General features: G+C 38.4%; 1 protein-coding gene across 1 annotated transcript; it reads left to right on the plus strand.

The window, feature by feature from the left end:
• Positions 1-623: 623 nt before the first annotated feature.
• LOC130914325 (CD209 antigen-like protein E) lies at positions 624-15,935 on the plus strand. Its single transcript, XM_057833401.1, has 7 exons — positions 624-993; positions 6,750-6,827; positions 13,800-13,901; positions 14,111-14,197; positions 14,271-14,422; positions 14,516-14,589; positions 14,694-15,935. The coding sequence occupies exons 1-7, from the start codon at positions 870-872 to the stop codon at positions 14,812-14,814; spliced, it is 738 nt and encodes a 245-aa protein (XP_057689384.1). The 5' UTR covers positions 624-869; the 3' UTR covers positions 14,815-15,935.
• Positions 15,936-20,211: the final 4,276 nt, after the last annotated feature.

A 20,211-nucleotide genomic window follows, 5' to 3' on the forward strand; every position in this document is an offset into this window, starting at 1 on the left:
CTGAATGTAAGTTACTTATATCTTTATTATTAAAAAACACAACAATAAGTAAATGTTTACATTATCTTAAATTTTAATATCCTACACACAATGTTCTTAAGTAGTTAAAATTAAGATTTGGCATTTAGTATGTGAGGAAATGAGGGAAAATAAAAATTAGGAGATGGAGGTTGGGGTTATAGCTGTTTTTGTTAACTTTTATTTTGCAATTCATTGAAAAAATACAATTTGAATGAAAATCTTTTTGTGTGTGTTATAGAAATAACTGACCAAAACAGTTTTCTTTGCATTTCAGTAGTTTTGAAATAAACCCCCCCACAAAAAAAAATTAAAAAAAAATAAATAAAATTTCTTGCTCCGTGGCGACCTTCACGTTGGGGAGTTCCGGCAAGAAATTCTAACCACTTTCACCCCTGTATATGATAAAAGAAATAAACACAATTATGTGATTTTGTGAAAGCAAAGTATATCCTCTTTAAGTTAAATGTTTACTTTTTTGGAGATTTTGCTTGCTATTTTTTCTAAATCAAAGGAATCATGGACTTTTTTGCAGCTAATAAAGTTGACAAAAGCATAACAAAAATGAGCACTTTTATTTTTGTATAAGCCTATCTTGTCACACTTTGCCCGAGATTCCACCCAAGATTTACAGGAAGGTCAAATACAGGACAGAGAATCAAAATAAAGGGAAGTCTTCGGCAGACAGCTAAAGACTGGACATTGCCGCGTATTTTCTTTCTCTCTGATAGGACACTTTCAAGGTACAAACTTGTAGCGTTGTGGCATTTCTTTCACCCGCTTTTATAAGTCATTCAGTCCCATTGAGTACTGTTCCAAGGAACGAGAAAGCCCAAGAGTAGAAGGGAATAATGGAGATGACGAAGGTTGTCACAAAGAAATCAAAACAGCTTAAGAAGAAAAGGACAGCTAACAAAGCTATGCAAGAAGTCAATGATGAAGGAAATCCATATGCACTTGTGGAGGGTCCATATGGTAAGTAAAAACATTTACTGTACAGCAGGCGTGCTCATGACATCGATCACAACGTAGTCTCATTAGATTGTGGCACAAAAAAAGGCTAAAAAAGGTTTATTTATTTAATTTATGTCCCCCCCCCCCCCCCCCCCCCCCCAAAAAAAAGGCTCGGGAACTTAAGGGTTAATCATGTTTAGCGGTGCAATTTCTCTGCTGACCTTTATAGACAAGATGTTTTCTGCTAGACAGAACACCATGAATTGAGTTTGAAGTAGACAAGTTTTTTACTGCCAAATCAAATCAGAGGAACCAACGAAATCTCTATAAATGGATTCAGCACGACGTAATTGAGACTCCTGGACTTTATTTTGCTGTGCTTGGTTGTGTGAACTCCTGGAAGCGCCCATATACAGTATATGCTTGGAAGTGGACTGGTTTGAACAGCATCCAGCTTCAAAAGCCCCAGTGTGGATCTACCTCGCCATACGCCTTAAATCAAAACTCGCAGCTTTAACCCTAAATGATCCACCTAAAAGATTGCATGTTTGTTCTTATCACTTCGTTGATCGTTTGTGGACAAAATTCTAACAATCTGTGCAGCCTGTGTTAACATTGGGTGTAGATTGATACGCTGGCCACTTAAGTGACCAAAATAAGGCGAAATTACGAATATTATTACTAGGGCTGTCAAACGATAAGAATTTTTAATCGACTTAATTACAGCTTAAAAATTAATTAATCGCAATTAATCGCAATTTAAACCATCTATAAAATATGCCATATTTTTCTGTAAATTATTGTTGGAATGGAAAGATAAGACACAAGATGGATACAGTGCCTTGCAAAAGTATTCGGCCCCCGTGAACCTTGCAACCTTTCGCCACATTTCAGGCTTCAAACATAAAGATATAAAATTTTAATTTTTTGTCAAGAATCAACAACAATTGGGACACAATCGTGAAGTGAAACAAAATTTATTGGATAATTTAAACTTTTTTAACAAATAAAAAACTGAAAAGTGGGGCGTGCAATATTATTCAGCCCCCTTGCGTTAATACTTTGTTGCGCCACCTTTTGCCCCAATTACAGCTGCAAGTTGCTTGGGGTATGTTTCTATCAGTTTTGCACATCGAGAGACTGACATTCTTGCCCATTCTTCCTTGCAAAACAGCTCAAGCTCAGTGAGGTTGGATGGAGAGTGTTTGTGAACAGCAGTCTTCAGCTCTTTCCACAGATTCTCCATTGGATTCAGGTCTGGACTTTGACTTGGCCATTCTAACACCTGGATACGTTTATTTTTGAACCATTCCATTGTAGATTTGGCTTTATGTTTTGGATCATTGTCCTGTTGGAAGATAAATCTCCGTCCCAGTCTCAGGTCTTGTGCAGATACCAACAGGTTTTCTTCCAGAATGTTCCTGTATTTGGCTGCATCCATCTTCCCGTCAATTTTAACCATCTTCCCTGTCCCTGCTGAAGAAAAGCAGGCCCAAACCATGATGCTGCCACCACCATGTTTGACAGTGGGGATGGTGTGTTCAGGGTGATGAGCTGTGGTGCTTTTACGCCAAACATATCGTTTTGCATTGTGGCCAGAAAGTTCAATTTTGGTTTCATCTGACCAGAGCACCTTCTTCCACATGTTTGGTGGGTCTCCCAGGTGGCTTGTGGCAAACTTTAAACGAGACTTTTTATGGATATCTTTGAGAAATGGCTTTCTTCTTGCCACTCTTCCATAAAGGCCAGATTTGTGCAGTGTACGACTGATTGTTGTCCTATGGACAGACTCTCCCACCTCAGCTGTAGATCTCTGCAGTTCATCCAGAGTGATCATGGGCCTCTTGGCTGCATCTCTGATCAGTTTTCTCCTTGTTTGAGAAGAATTTTTGGAAGGACGGCCGGGTCTTGGTAGATTTGCAGTGGTCTGATGCTCCTTCCATTTCAATATGATGGCTTGCACAGTGCTCCTTGAGATGTTTAAAGCTTGGGAAATCTTTCTGTATCCAAATCCGGCTTTAAACTTCTCCACAACAGTATCTCGGACCTGCCTGGTGTGTTCCTTGGTTTTCATAATGCTCTCTGCACTTTAAACAGAACCCTGAAACTATCACAGAGCAGGTGCATTTATACGCAGACTTGATTACACACAGGTGGATTCTATTTATCATCATCGGTCATTTAGGACAACATTGGATCATTCAGAGATCCTCACTGAACTTCTGGAGTGAGTTTGCTGCACTGAAAGTAAAGGGGCCGAATAATATTGCACGCCCCACTTTTCAGTTTTTTATTTGTTTAAAAAGTTTAAATTATCCAATAAATGTTGTTTCACTTCACGATTGTGTCCCACTTGTTGTTGATTCTTGACAAAAAAATTAAATTTCATATCTTTATGTTTGAAGCCTGAAATGTGGCGAAAGGTTGCAAGATTCAAGGGGGCCGAATACTTTTGCAAGGCACTGTATATACATTCAACATACGGTACATAAGGACTGTATTTGTTTATTATAACAATAAATCAACAAGATGGCATTAACATTATTAACATTCTGTTAAAGCGATCCATGGATAGACAGACCTGTAGTTCTTAAAAGAAAAATGTTAGTACAAGTTATAGAAATTTTATATTAAAACCCCTCTTAATGTTTTCGTTTTAATAAAATTTGTAACATTTTCAATCAAAAAATAAACTAGTAGCCCGCCATTGTTGATGTCAATAATTACTTACACAATGCTCATGGGTGCTGAAGCCTATAAAATCAGTCGCACCCAAGCGCCAGGCGAGGGCAGCAAAACTCCATAAAACACAACAAGTGAGCGTTTCACTGTACTGTCATTTAAATCTGTCTGAGCGGGGCATCTGCGTTAATTGCGTCAAATATTTTAACGTGGTTAATTTAAAAAATTAATTAACGCCCGTTAACGCAATAATTTTGACAGCCCTAATTATTACAGTTGCCGAATGCAGAAGGGCTAACACGGATTTTCTTGTTACAAGGAAATACTATAAGGTAATTATAATCTAGGTAGGTTATAGTTATGATATTATGGGCTAATCTCACATGTACATATAAACACAAGTAGTACGTCATTATGTCATTTAAAAAAATTTTTTTTATTGCAGATATTGATCGCAGTAAAACTTTTGGACATCATGATTCTATTTCTTGTTTAAAACAATTAGTGCATATGGAAAACAGGTCAATAAATCACAATTTATAAAATTAGAAAAATATTAACAAAGGCGGAGCATTAATCAAGCCTTCTATCATCAAGGCACAATTAACGTAGTCTCGATATATGTCCGTAAACATAAATGTTGTTGTGAGGCGCAAGAACTTCTCTTCCCTTGCCTAATAGCGATTTCCACCTGAACAAAAAAAATGTGTAACACTTGCATTTAGGGTAAAAAGCATGTGTATGACTTGTAGTAGATGAGTGTTTGTTTTCCATTTCTTTATCGTTGAAGCTAATGCAAAGCCAATGATGTCTCAGCTATGACGCAACACAACGAATTCTAGTCAAATTGAACATAATTGTACCTGTTGTTGCTTTGTGGTAGCACTGTCTCAGTTCCACATCTGCCTTCATGAACATAAAATTCTCATATTCATGTATTAGGACACATTCAACTGGATGCTTCTTGAGATTTTGAGGTCCCTGATTGCTTTTCCATCTAATGTCACTAAATCAATAGAATACAAAATGATTTTGACTCTTCGCCATTTCTAATGTTGTCCTCCCCTGTTGTGATGATTGCAGATGGACATAGCATTTCCAAATGGTCTTTTTTGAGAGACTTTGATAAGTGATTCCACCCCAGCATCACTGTTGTTTTGGTTAGAGAAAGTGTAAAACGGAAGACACGAGCAGAAATGCGGAAGTAAAGTGGAAGAACCTCGGAAACTTGTCTATAGGCGCTACATGACGCTATGCAAATAAAGTTGAACGTATTGAATTAAAAAAAAAGAAAAATCACCCATCCCATCAATTGATTGATACACAGAGCAGCCAGTGAAATGTCACCTGAGTTTTATCATATTATTATTATTGTTTTTTTCAATTAACAGTTAGGTTACTGTTTATACTCAAACAACAGCTCTAAGTGCAACAATGTTAACAAGATAGTTGCATGCAACATACCGTATTGGCCTGAATATAAGACGGTGTTTTTTGCATTGAAATAAGACTGAAAAAGAGGGGGTCGTCTTATATTTGCGGTCTAGACGTTATACCCATTCACGACGCTAGATGGCGCCAGATATCATTGAAGCGATGTTCTGTCATGACAGATTTCAGCTACTCCCATGTTTAACCAGTTTGCATTATTTTATTGCAATGTTTGTCCTTATTCAGATTTGTTTCAAGACTATAGTTACAGTTAGACTTCACTTTGATGGTTAATGCAGTTATTGCAATTTTGTTGTTTTATCACAATATATAGGTTTATTTACATTTCAAAAACCCGAAGACTTTAGTTTACATATTTAACAGATATGCAACAGATATTAAGATTTGAATGAGGCAAAATAACATGCTTTTACTCTCAAATATATTGTTATAATCATTTGTTTCAGATGCACTGTAATTATTTTCTGTATAAATAATAATTTGGTGTTCAAAAAGTCTTTTTTCAAACCTGAGTCTTGAAAAAGAGGGGGTCGTCTTATAAACAGGGCCGTCTTATATTCGGGCCAATACGGTACGTTGCTGCTGAACTTTCAAGCCCATCCGCCCTGATAAAGGTCAATTGCTGAAGGTTGTCTCATTGAAAAGTACCGTAAATTTCGCACTATAAGGCACACCTGACTATAAGCCGCCACCGACCAAATTTGACCCGAAAACGGCATGTGTTCATAGATAAGCTGCATTGGACTATAAGCCGCAGCTGTCCTCACTGTATTATGGGATAGTTAAACCAAAACATATTAACCACTAACACTTTATTTTACAGGCATCATATGACTGTCATAAGACCAAATAAACTACCATTAAACTTTGAACTAATAGGCTGCAAAGCTTCATTGCTTCAAGAAGCTTCATTTTGCCATCACTGCTCCCTTGGGGGAGACAGTCAACCTCTGCTGCCACCTGCTGTCAACACTATTGTTGTCCAACATGCCTCCTAGCATGCTTTCCAGCGCTATAGATTTAAATTACAATCAAAATTCAAAGTTCTGTGTCAATTACTTCTTCAGTTACTGTTCCAGTTGTTTCATTAATTGCTAGTTATTGTATTTGATAACACTTAATTTGGCAGTGGCGCCATAAGACTGTCATTAGACATTCATAATTATGACAATACACTGTCATGTGCATTAATGAATGCTTATAACAGAAGTCATTTAGTGTTATCCAGCAAATTATCTCACTTTTGAATGGATGTAAAACATCCGAGCTGGACATAGAGTTAGTGATTAGGGATTAAACTTAATGACATCTCTCATAAGCATTCAGTAATGCCCATGATAGTGTCATATCATAATTATGACGGTCTTTTGACAGTCTTATATCACGCCACTGTAAAATAAAGTGTTACATATGAACCCAAATAAATAAAAAAATAAGCCTCAGAGGACTATAAGCCGCAGGATTCAAAATGAAGGAAAAAAGTAGCGGTTTATAGTCCGAAATTTAAGGTAGATGTTGTAGCAAAAAAGTGTGAGCACCCCTAATGTAAAGTCTCATCGATACACATTGAATATGGATGAAAGTCTTGCCCTTTTTATTATTTTTTTCTAATTCAAAATACTTTAAATTTGGTTTTGACACAGAAGAAGCAGATGGATCAAGTCACTACTCGGCACTACAAAAGCCACCTGAGGATATATATTCCAGCATTTCGGAAACAGGTATGGACTCAAATGCATAATGTGTGTTTCAAATATTTTCATTCATTCATCCTCTGGGCCGCTGATCCTCAAGAGGGTCTTAGGGGTGCTGGAACATGTCCCGTGTAACTCTGGGTAATAGGCGGTGTACACCCTGAATTTAGGTTGCCAGCCAATCGCAAGGCACAAGGAGACAAACAATAAATCATGGATGGATACTCATGTGCTTTTTTGATATTTATGAATATATCTTTGGGAAAAAATAACCAATCTTTCAGATATAATCTTTCAGATTTCTAGTTATAATTTTAGGGCGTGATTTACTATAGTGTGTATCATACTATAAATAGGGTTACAGTGTAAGAAACAGTGTAAGAAACTGAGTTCCTTTGAAAAATGCCAGATGACCACACTAGAAAGCAGAAGTTGTCTGATCATGTTTTGCAAGTTATTGCTGACGAGTAGGAAACTCTTTCACTCTGTAAATTTACTATTTTACATGAATCCTTTCATGCACACATTATGTTGTTGTTTATTATTATTGTTATTTTAACAAACATCCAGCAATTTGGATACCTTTTTTCAATCTTGGGTTATCTTGAATACAAACATACAAATTCCAATTTGGCACAGTTACCTTAGACTTCCATAACTCAAAATTTAATTACGTCTTCTGTTTCATATTGCAAACATGTTTGATAGCTCTTTATTCAGTCATGAGTTATCTTGATTTCTTGAACACATATTCACATACAAACGGGCAGACATACAGAACCAAATACTTAACCTCTGATGTAACCGTTGAATAAACAGTTGTTAATGTAGAACAATGGTTTGAACAATTTTTGGCTTTAACCAGGGATGGGCAAATTATTCCACCAAGGGCCGCAGTGGGTGTTCTTTTTCATTGCAACCCATCAAGGGGACACCTTTTCACCAATCTGGTGTCTTACAACTGCAATCACTTGATTGCAGTCAGGTGCTTCTTGTTTCCCCAGAACCCTCATTAGTTAAACTGCCGGTGCTGGATCAGTTGTTCCAAACACCGTGACCAGAGGTGGGTTGTAATGCGTTACATTTAAGCCGCTATATTTACTTGAGTAACTTTTTGAGAAAAATTTACTTCTTAGAGTAGTTTTACAATGGCAATAGTTTATACTTTTACTCAGTATTGTCACAGATTACTTGGAAAAGTAATTTTAATTTCTGATTATGCCTCAAAAAACTTATCTAGTTATTTTTCTGATTACTTTATTATCAAAGTAACTACGTTACTTTAAAAGTAATTAATTGGTTACTTTTCACCAATTTTCTCCCTTTGCTGCCTCAACATAAGAACGACAACAGAAAAATAGCATTGCATATAATTGACTTTCTGATAGTTGAATTTAAAAGGGTCAGAATTTTTCACATAAGGCTAATTTTCGAGCTAGCGGGGGTTTAATTAGTCCATGAAGTTGATTTCAGCCATCATTGACTTGCGCTAGCTTAGCCACTCCGGAGCCCTGAAACCAACAAACAACAACAACAATGACAACAAACCAGACAAACTGCATGGTTTATGTTAAAATCAACTCTAATGACTAATTAAACCCCCGCTAACTCAAGATTAAGCCTAATCTCAAAAATTCTTAACTTCGGGTAAGGGTTTAGAGGTTAGGATTAACAGCATAACTGTGCCAATATAAAACAATACAAATTGACTGCTCTGTAATTAAAAGACTCAAATGAATTGCACAGTGCAATAAACACATAGGTGGGGGCGGGCGCGAATGCGCGAGGACAACCCGGAAGGACGGCGTACACGCACGCGGTCAATTTGGCCGCAAAACGTGGCGGCAACTAAGCACTTCACGCTCAGTCGGACTTGCAACACATCCCAAAGATGCTAAATGAACACGTCACCTCATGACATAAATGCGCAACACAAATATGAATGAGCACCCTTGCTCCACACGCCATTCTCAGTCCCAAAAAACATAGCGCGTGCGACTCGAGACAAAAACAGGAAGTAATTATGAGTGGTTACCACGGAAACGAACGTATAGTGGAAACCTTTCTAACATTTTCTATTCAAAATGCTCTTCGTACATACATTATGAGGCACATACGAAATAGTAATGCACAGAGACTAAGGAAACTAATCAGATTACTGGTTTGGAAAAATGAACGCGTTAGATTGCTTGTTACTGAAAGAAAGTAATCAGATTACAATAATGCGTTTCTTACCGTAATTTTCGCACTATACGGCGCACCCAACTATAAGCCGCCACCCACCAAATTTGACACCAAAATGACATTTGTTCATAGATAAACCGCACTGGACTATAAGCTGCAGCCGTATTAACTGTATTATGGGACATTTACATCAAAAGATATTCACCGGTAACACTTTATTTGACAGCGGCATCACACGACTGTCATAAGACCAAATGAACCACCATTTTCAGCCAACTGGTTCAAAGCTTCATTGCTTCAAGAAGCTTCATTTGGCCATCACTGCTCCCTTGGGGGAGACAGTCCACTTATGCTGCCATCTGCTGTCAATACTGTTGTTGTCCAACATGCCTCCTAGCATGCATTGCAGCGCTACAGATAAATAAACAGTAAATAACAATCAAAATTCATGTTCTGTGCTAATTATTTCTTCAGTTACTCTTCTAGTATTTCATTTATTGCTAATGATGGTATTTGGTAACACTTTATTTGACAGTGGCGCCATAAGACTGTCATTAGACAATCAAAATTATGATATGACACTGTTATGAGCGTTAACAAATGCTTATAACAGATGTCATTTCGTGTTATCTGGCAAATTATTTCAGTTATGAATGGATGTAAAAGAGCCAAGCTGGACATAAATCGAGTTTGTGACATAATTTGCCGGTTGACACTTAATGACATCTGTCATAAGCATTCAGTAATGCCCATGATAGTGTCATGTCATAATTATAACTGTGTTATGACGCCGCTGTCAAATAAAGTGTTACCTATAAACCCAAATAAATCAACAAATAAGCCACACTGGACTATAAGCCGCATGATTCAAAATGAAGGAAAAAAGTAGCGGCTTATAGTCTGAAAATTATGGTTATAATGCAATTGTGACAACACAGCTTTTACTTAAGTAGATGTGTGAAGAAGAAACACTACTTTTACTCGGCTACTTTGGGTTACACTACAGTTGGTAAATTTTTCTTTTTTATTGTAAATATTGGCTTCATTTCTGCCAGAGATGCCGACAGTGGCTGTCTCACTTTCACCAACGAGATGTCGCAACAATAACCACATGACTCCATTATATCAATCATAGGTAACAATGTTTTTCTCCACTAGAGGACGCTCATGCTTTTTGGATGGGTTATTTTTCAAGTGTTCTCATCTGAATTCGATGTTTTTTGTGTCATTTACAGGGGTATGAAAAAGTATCAGAACCTTTTGGAATTTCTCACATTTCTGCACTAAATAACCATAAAATGAGATCTGATCCTTGTCAAAAATCACACAGATGTAAAACAGTGTCTGCTTTAACTAAAACCACCCAAACATTTACAAGTTTTCATATTTTAATGAGGATAGCATGCAAACAATGACAGAAGGGGGAAAGTAAGTAAGTGAACCCTCTGCCTAAGGAGACTTAAAGAGCGCGTGAAACCAGTTTATATCAAAATAATTTAAGTCTGATGTGTGCCCAAGACTGATGAGTAGTTTAAAGCTGCCCTATCACTATAAAACACACACCTAGTAAGAATTGTTTTGATGAGAAGCACTGTCTGATGTGCATCATGGCTCGGTCAAAAGAGCTGTCTGAAGATCTGCGATCAAGGATTGTTGATTTGTATAAAGCTGGGAAAAGATACAAAACCATTTCTAAAAGTCTGGATGTTTATCAATCGACAATCAGAGAAGTTATCTACAAATGGAGAGAGTTGGGCACTGTTGCTTCTCTCCCAAGGAGTGGCCGCCCATCAAAGATGACGCCAAGAGTTCAGCGCAGAATACTCAGAGAGGTAAAAAAGAACCCTAGAGTGTCTGCTAAAGATTTACAGAAATCACCGGGACAGTCCAATATCTCTTTGCACACATCAACTATATGTAAACCTATGGGCAAGAATGGTGTTCATGGGTGGACTCCACGAAGGAAGCCACTGCTGTCTAAAAAAAAACAAAAAAAAAAACAAAAAAAACATTGTTGCTCATTTAATGTTCGCAAAAAGGCCCTTGGACACTCCACATAAGTTTTGGCAAAATATTTTGTGGACTGATGAAATCAAAGTTGAATTGTTTGAGAGTAACACACAACATAATGTGTTGAGGAAAAATGGAACAGCTCACCAACATCAAGACCTCATCCCCTCCGTGAAGCATGGTGGAGGGAGCATCATGATTTGGGGCTGTTTTCCTACCTCAGAGCCTGGACAACTTGCAATCAATGATGGAAAATGAATTCAAAAGTTTCAGGATGTTTTGCAGGAAAGCCTGAGGCCGTCTGTCAGAGAGTTGAAGCTAAAAAGGGGATGGAGCTGAAACAGTACAATGATCCAAAACAAAGAAGTAAATCAAATTCAGAATGGTTTAAGAAGAACAAAATACACATTCTGGAGTGGCCAAGTCAAAGTCCAGATTTGAACCCCATTGAGATGCTGTGGCATGACCTAAATACAGCGATTCATGCCAGACATCCCAGAAATCTGACTGACCTACAGCAGTTTTGTAGAGAAGAATGGGCCAAGATTAGTCCTGATCGATGTGCCAGACTGATCTGCTGCTACAGGAAGCATCTGGTTGAAGTTATTTCTACCAAAGCTACTAAATGTGATGGTTCACTTACTTACAGTGCCTTGCAAAAGTATTCACCCCCCTTGAATCTTGCAACCTTTCGCCACATTTCAGGCTTCAAACATAAAGATATGAAATTTAATTTTTTTGTCAAGACTCAACAAGTGGGACACAATCGTGAAGTGGAACAACATTTATTGGATAATTTAAACTTTTTTAACAAAAAAAAAAAAAAAACGGAAAAGTGGGGCGTGCAATATTATTCGGCCCCTTTACTTTCAGTGCAGCAAACTCACTCCGGAAGTTCAGTGAGGATCACTGAATGATCCAATGTTGTCCTAAATGACCGATGATGATAAATAGAATCCACCTGTGTGTAATCAAGTCTCCGTATAAATGCACCTGCTCTGTGATAGTCTCAGGGTTCTGTTTAAAGTGGAGAGAGCATTATGAAAACCAAGGAACACACCAGGCAGGTCCGAGATACTGTTGTGGAGAAGTTTAAAGCCGGATTTGGATACAAAAAGATTTCCCAAGCTTTAAACATCTCAAGGAGCACTGTGCAAGTCATCATATTGAAATGGAAGGAGCATCAGACCACTGCAAATCTATCAAGACCCGGCCGTCCTTCCAAACTTTCTTCTCAAACAAGGAGAAAACTGATCAGAGATGCAGCCAAGAGGCCCATGATCACTCTGGATGAACTGCAGAGATCTACAGCTGAGGTGGGAGAGTCTGTCCATAGGACAACAATCAGTCGTACACTGCACAAATCTGGCCTTTATGGAAGAGTGGCGAGAAGAAAGTCATTTCTCAAAGATATCCATAAAAAGTCTCGTTTAAAGTTTGCCACAAGCCACCTGAGAGACACACCAAACATGTGGAAGAAGGTGCTCTGGTCAGATGAAACCAAAATTGAACTTTTTGGCCACAATGCAAAACGATATGTTTGGCGTAAAAGCAACACAGCTCATCACCCTGAACACACCATCCCCACTGTCAAACATGGTGGTGGCAGCATCATGGTTTGGGCCTGCTTTTCTTCAGCAGGGACAGGGAAGATGGTTAAAATTGACGGGAAGATGGATGCAGCCAAATACAGGAACATTCTGGAAGAAAACCTGTTGGTATCTGCACAAGACCTGAGACTGAGACGGAGATTTATCTTCCAACAGGACAATGATCCAAAACATAAAGCCAAATCTACAATGGAATGGTTCAAAAATAAACGTATCCAGGTGTTAGAAGTGCCAAGTCAAAGTCCAGACCTGAATCCAATCGAGAATCTGTGGAAAGAGCTGAAGACTGCTGTTCACAAACACTCTCCATCCAACCTCACTGAGCTCGAGCTGTTTTGCAAGGAAGAATGGGCAAGAATGTCAGTCTCTCGATGTGCAAAACTGATAGAAACATACCCCCAAGCGACTTGCAGCTGTAATTGGAGCAAAAGGTGGCGCTACAAAGTATCAACGCAAGGGAGCCGAATAATATTGCACGCCCCACTTTTCAGTTTTTTATTTGTTAAAAAAGTTGAAATTATCCAATAAATTTTGTTCCACTTCACGACTGTGTCCCACTTGTTGTTGATTCTTGACAAAAAATTAAAATTTTATATCTTTATGTTTGAAGCCTGAAATGTGGCGAAAGGTTGCAAGGTTCAAGGGGGCCGAATACTTTTGCAAGGCACTGTATTTTCCCCCTTCTGTAGTTGTTTGCATACTATCCTCATTAAAATATGAAAACCTATAAATATTTGGGTGGTTTTAGTTAAAGCAGACACGGTTTTTTCATCTGTTTGATTTTGGCAAAGATCAGATCACATTTGATGGTGATTTTATGCAGAAATGTGAGAAATTCCAAAAGGTTCAGATACTTTTTCATATCACTGTATATGGCCTAATATGGTCATGTACTAGGTTACAGTACAGTATAATAATAACAGTTCATAAAGATCAAGTTGTGCTGAGAAAAAATTATACCATTACTTAAAATAATCAGAGATTGTAAGCAGTTACTTGAGTATTCTTTTCGACAATTTTTTTAATACTAATTCTTGAGTAAAATTTTGGATGACTACTTTTACTTTAGTAAAATATTTGGCTACTCTACCCACCTCTGACCACGACCCACTGTGGCCCTTGAGGACCGGTTTGCCCACTCCTGGCTTAGACAATGTTGCCGCTAACTTCAACTAATCTAAATGTCTCTCATCAGCAAAAAAGGCGCAAGATACTGCAAAGTGTTACCGAGTCATATGCTTGATCCTGAGCATGCTCTGCTTGATACTGCTGGCTGCCATTGTGGTCATTGTGAAAAGTGAGTCTCAACAGTAATCGCTTAATTTTTTCCAGAGGAAATTAAACACTAATGTACTACACTGTACATCTACCTCGTCTTTCTCTCCGAACCCTGTTGTACAAAATAAAAAGTTACTGTAGATATTTCACCAGATTGTTGTCAGCATGTTATGCTCATCCTCACCCTTTAAAAAAAATTTTTAACTCTAGTGAAATCTGAATCCACAGTTTGTCCCGTGAACCAAGTCAGGTGGGTTCCAGAGAGATGCAACAAGGAGCAGTGCAGCACTTTTACGCCTCAAGATGAACACCGATGTAAGTGTCACACAAGTTAAGCTACCTCGTCCGAGCTGGACATTTATTAGGGCCAACGTTCCCCTTTTCGTAGGTAACTGCTGCTTCATCTGCCCCATCGGGTGGACGAGAGTTGACCAATCCTGTTTTTTCTTCTCCACGTTCACTCTGAGCTGGGACAAGAGCGGGACGCACTGTTTGGAGCAAGGTGGCTCACTGGCCTTGATCGATAATGACGAAGTGCAGGTGGTACACATGCCCAACTTAGCCCTCATGTCACGTTTTGACACCACTGATGACCGACTGATTTCTTATGCCAATTCTGGCTTTCCATTCTAGAACTTTCTGACTCAAAGGGGGAATGGCTTGAAATACTGGATCGGTCTGGGACCTCAAGGGAGCATGACACCCAGGTTATCTGCGTGGAGTTTATTATGACTATTGTTTTGAACAAGAAATACCAAAAAAGTACAAAACTTTCAAAACTGAATTTTTGGTTTTTAAATTTATTTTACAGTTACTGGAGCCGGAAACCGTCATTCGGAAATTGTGTTGTTCTGGACAGCAGCGGTCCCGCTGACAGCAACTGGATGAAGTCAGACTGCGGCTCCAACAATTTCTTCATCTGTCAGTTGTAGATCTGAACTGGACATCATTAGTTCAAAACAAACAAGAGATGCTTTGCAAGTTGTGTTACGTAGCACTGTATATTATCAGGCATGTGCGAGTATGACATTCTGACGGTATGATGACCTTAAGCCAAAATAGACCCCACTCACATGACGTCACAACAACACCTCTGCGCCATATTGTCCGTCAGCTCGTCGTGTTTATGCATTAATGCTATGTAAATTCCTCTTATTATGGTGTGGTTTTCTGCTCGTTACCATTAATAATCAAAATGGTGAAGGCGTGTGTGGCGATTGGTTGCAGTAACAGAGAAGATAGACGGAGAGACTTGAAGTTCTACCGTATTCCGAGAGACCCGCAGAGGAGAGCGAGATGGACTGCTGCAATTCGACGAGAAAACTCGGCACCAAACGCTCACCACAGACTATGTAGTAGTCATTTTATACCTGGTAAGATGCATTTTATATTTATTTAGAGGGTTTTGGGCTGACAAAAACAAAAACACAATTAAGATCATTGCGAGGCTAATCGCCGACAACATACAGTTTCAAATTCAAGATGTTTATTTCTTCCGCCTTCATTATTTTTTGAATAATATTTAGCTGGTACCAAGTGAAAAAAGCTGGCCTGGTCTACGGATCATCAGGTAAACAGGGGTGTCCAAACTTTTTGCAAAGGGGGCCAGATTTGGTGTGGTAAAAAGGTGGGGGGGGCTACCTTGACTGATTTACGTAGAACAATATATTTAAACAATTTTTAGCAAGCCCTTCTGTGTGTCCCATTTGCTTTATTATTATTTTTTTTTAATTCATAATTTCAACAATCTCACCTTTGTGGCGTTCTCTTTCGACACTCGGGCTCTTGCGAAATACTGCTGCTGTGAAATTAAACTAGCTTCAAGTTGCTATAATTTCTTGCTGCGTATCTTCCTTGTAATGTTGTCATACATGACAGCGTGTCTTGTTTGGTAATATCGCGTCACATTGAACTCTTTGAAAACAGCGACTGTCTCTTTGCAAAAGAGGCAGACACAGTTGTTGCGTATTGTATTGAAGAAATAGTCCAATATCCACCTATCCTTGAAGCGTCGGCAATCGCAGTCAACTTTTTTCTTTATTGATTGTCGCCATTTTAGAAAATTGAAAGTAAAGGGTCACACGGGGTAATGTTGCTTAGAGTGCTGCTCTTAAAGTTTTTCAAAGTTTCGTGAGAATAGGTTTCTGTGGACAAAATAGTTGTAGATATCGGGGTAGCAGATGTCAGGCAGAGAGGGCGAAGACAGCGAGTCGAAAAATATCGAATTAGGCATCAAATATGGATCTGGCGAATGGATAGACTGAAGCTTTTCCGCATAACGCCTTTTATGCAAATCATCCAATGAGTTTACAGCGTCTGAAAGCACCGGGGCTTCCATGAATTGCACTATAAATTGCATGACAAATTGAAACCATTGAGAATACGGATAAACAATGACTGACAATATGGTGGCCGGATACAGCGACACGTCATTGTGTGATGTTGGTGAGTGGGGTCTATATCACAGTTTCATGGTATTGCAATTACTGCTCTAAAATGTGTTACTTTGAGATATCTGCGTAAAAAAAAAAAGATTTTTATTTTTCAAACCATGAGCAAATTGGAACATAAGTATAATGTTAAGTAAAAAAAAAAAAAAAAAATCTTAATAAATTTGAAATAAATGCAGTCCTTAAGGTGAGCCTAAACCCACAGCCAAAGGTCAACATAATTACCATCAGAACAAAACAATTGAAATTATTTTCCATAAAAGGCATGTGTGTATGACCCGAATCATGTTTACATTATACATACACTCGCTTTCTCAACACAGACAGTTGCCGGAGAGAAAAAAAACACGTTTTACCACCGCTAGACACACTAAACACACTGGAGTTAACTCTCTTAGCTGGTGGGAAACGCTAATGACAGTGTTTACAAACCTTTAATTTTGTATAAATGCGAATTCATATTGGAGGTATCACCTCCTCGCCAGCCACTCTCCACAAACATGTTTTACATGTTGGTTGGCCCTCCTCCTCTAAGGCGCGGCCATCTATAACTCTTCTGTAGCCGAAGTATTCCCATACCAGTGATTTCGTTTTCTTCGGTGGGGGGACAATTGAGGGGTTTCACCTACTCCAGCCATCGTGTAGCACAGCTGACTGATTGACACTGAGCAATAACTGGTGAGGGAGGGTTGAGCCTTACAGCTGCAAGCGAAGAATTTCTCCATGCATTTTTGGGACATAAAAAATAGCTAATACCTTAGGGACAGTATGACAGAAAATTTTGCAGTTTTGAAACCTTGACTTTTTCATACCACCGTGTACCTTGAAACCGGTAATCAACACATGCCTATATATGATAGAGCGCAATTCTTAGTAACTTAAATTTTTTTTTTTTTTTTTTTTTAAAGTTATGTACTTAACGTGGTATTAAACATACCTAGTGATTAAAAGTCCTGTCACTATGACATGATTTCAGCGTTTTAGACAGGATACAGGAATTTCAAATTGAATTAGCATTTTAAAAGCCAGACATGAAATAGTTAATGGTTTACATCAGGGGCACCCAAACTATGGCCCGCGGGCCGAATATGGCCCGCCTCCACATTTGGTCCGGCCCCCTGAACAATACCAGACAGCATTTTTTTTTTCCCCCTCAATAGTGTTATTTATTTCCTGGCCTTTTTCTGTGAAGAGCTCAGAGAGGGTTATTTGGTTATTATTTATTTAATTAATAGTGTTATTATTATTTATTATTATTATATTATATTATATTATTATTTTTATTTCATTTACTTTTGTTCGGTGAAGAATCCAGAAAGGGTTATTTGATTGTGGCTTTCTGAAAAACAATATTTTTTTTACATTTAGGCACTCCTGCAATCGTCACACTTTTTCTGTTACAAACTGACCCCAGCCCCTCATCAGAGAAGGGAAAAGTTATGTGGCCCTCACAGGAAAAAGTTTGGGGACCTCTGGTTTACATTAACACAACATTTTGCAAATAAATGACAATAGATTATAATGTGCTTTATTTTCGTACATCCAAACTTTTTGTCGTCTGTCGCTGTGAATGGCAGTGAAAAATGATTACGCAATGCCAAACATCCCTGTTGAAATGGATTTGATGTCGATAGTTTTCAATGACAGTGAGTTAAGCGGTACAAACAAGAAAATAATTCAGAGGTAAAAAGATATTCTAAAATACTGTATACAGTCCCTGACAAAAGTGTTGTCGCTTATCCATTTTGTAGAAACAATTGCTAATAACCTGACTTTTAATTATTCAATTGCTTTCAGAAATGGCTCTTATGAAAGCTGACCCTCCCAAATGATGTAGAATGTAAAAAAATATATTTGTTTCACTGAAAAAAGATTTATCATTTAATGAAGACATAAAGGTCAAATTTTGGCATGACAAAAGTTTTGTCGCCTACAAAAAGTAGTGTGAAAATTGAGAGAAAAAAAAAAAAGTACTTCAAATACAAAAATATGTTACAAAACATAAGCGAATTAAGTAGTGGTGCTGTGAGATCCAAATGTAATATTTTGTATGACTTCCATGGACTTGAAGGACTGCATCCATGCGGTTCGGCAAGGATTCATACCATTTATTGATGAAGTCATCAGGAACATCAAAGAAAGCAGTCTTGCATGCCTCCCAGAGTTCATCAACATTCTTGGGTTTCGTATTCCATGCTTCCTCTTTCATCCTGTTCATGTCTGGTGACTGGGCTGGCCAGTCCTAGAGCATCTTGATTTTCTTTGCCTTGAGGAATTTTGAGGTACAGATTGAAGTATGCGATGGAGCACCATCCTGCTGCAGAATTTGTCCCTTTTTATGGTTAGGAATATAAAAGGCAGCTAAGATTTGTTGCTGCCGCATGGATGCAATCCTTCAAGCCCATGGAAGTCATACAAAGTATTAAATTTGGATCTCACAGCACCACTACTTAATTTGGTTATGTTATGTAACATATTTTTGTATTTGAAGTACATTTTTTGTTCAATTTTCACACTACTTTCTGTCGGCGACAAAACTTTTGTCTTGCCAAAATCTGACCTTTATGTCTTCATTAAATGATAAATCTTTTTTCAGTGAAACAAATATATTTTTGTACATTCAACATCATTTGGGAGGGTCTTAGCTTTCATATGAGCCATTTCTGAAACCAGTTGAATAATTAAAAGTCAGGTTATTAGCAATTGTCTCTACAAAATGGATAAGCGACAAGAATTTTGTAAGGGACTGTATATATATATACATATATATATATATATATATATATATATATTTACACGACTGAAACAAACTTTGCAGAAAAAAAAGCTCAATTTATCACACCAGATTAACACAGTTTCCACATTGAATTCAACATGTCCCGTTTTGACTATTTAAGTGACTAGCTTCATCTAGTGTTGAAGTTGAGAAGTGCAAAAGAATTTAGACTTAATTTAAGCTTCTTCCATTAAAAACTGGGCATTGAGCCGCATAAATCCGACATTAAAAAAAGCATTTTTATTGTCACCTAAACTCAGTGTTTTTCAACCGGTGTGCCGCAGCAAACTAGTGTGCCGTAAGAGATCGTCAGGTGTGCCGCGAGAAATGTTCCAATATCGCATTTTTAAAAAAACGTCGAGTTGCAGTAGGAAGGTAGGAGTTGGTAGAGTTCCCGTTCGTGTGCAGATGAGTGAGGTATTGCTCATGTCGCATTCCAGAACTGCTTGGATTTCTAGCCATCAGTCACCTTGCCGTCCGCGACAATGTGGACCCCATCACGTCTACTTTACATTATTGGATTAGACTTGTCAAGTGTCCATTTCACGAAAGTGTCCTTTCCATTTTATCCATATGTGACGAACGTCAATCCTCCCCGTTTTATTCCAACGCATTGTCGAGCACAGAAAGGAGGCCGATGGCTAGAAATCCAAGCAGTTCTTGAACACTACACAAGCAGCTCTCCAACAGCGCCATGGTGCCATGCAAGCTTAAACGTCATCTTCAAAGGATGACCCGCGAAGTTTGCTGAAAACATGTCAACAAAGCACATGGATTACTGTAACCATGTCCTATGGTCCGATGAGACGGGCGGGCTTTCTTGTGTACTGTCTTCAGAAGAGGTTTCCTCCTGGGGTGACAGCCATGCACACCAATTTGATGTAGAGTGTGGAGTATGGTCTGAGCACTAACAGGCTGACCCCCCACCTCTTCAATCTCTGCAGCAAGGCTAACAGCACTCCTGTAACGAGTCACATTACATTTTGGAGGGAAAATGACAAGCAGTACTCAATTTGGACATTTAGGGATGTACGTAGTTTCTAAGGGGTATACTCACTTTTGTTGCCAGGGGTTTGGATCTTTATGGCTATATTTTGAGGGGA

This window comes from Corythoichthys intestinalis, chromosome 4 (assembly GCF_030265065.1).
Source record: "Corythoichthys intestinalis isolate RoL2023-P3 chromosome 4, ASM3026506v1, whole genome shotgun sequence".
NCBI lineage: Eukaryota > Metazoa > Chordata > Actinopteri > Syngnathiformes > Syngnathidae > Corythoichthys > Corythoichthys intestinalis.

What these genes read in the sequence shown, in the direction of transcription:
- LOC130914325 (XM_057833401.1), top strand. Translation starts at nt 870, where the DNA reads ATGGAGATGACGAAGGTTGTCACAAAGAAATCAAAACAGCTTAAGAAG. An exon ending in GCCTCAAGATGAACACCGAT is followed by an intron (nt 14,198 to 14,270) that starts GTAAGTGTCACA and finishes CCCTTTTCGTAG; the next exon opens with GTAACTGCTGCTTCATCTGC. An exon ending in TCGATAATGACGAAGTGCAG is followed by an intron (nt 14,423 to 14,515) that starts GTGGTACACATG and finishes TTTCCATTCTAG; the next exon opens with AACTTTCTGACTCAAAGGGG.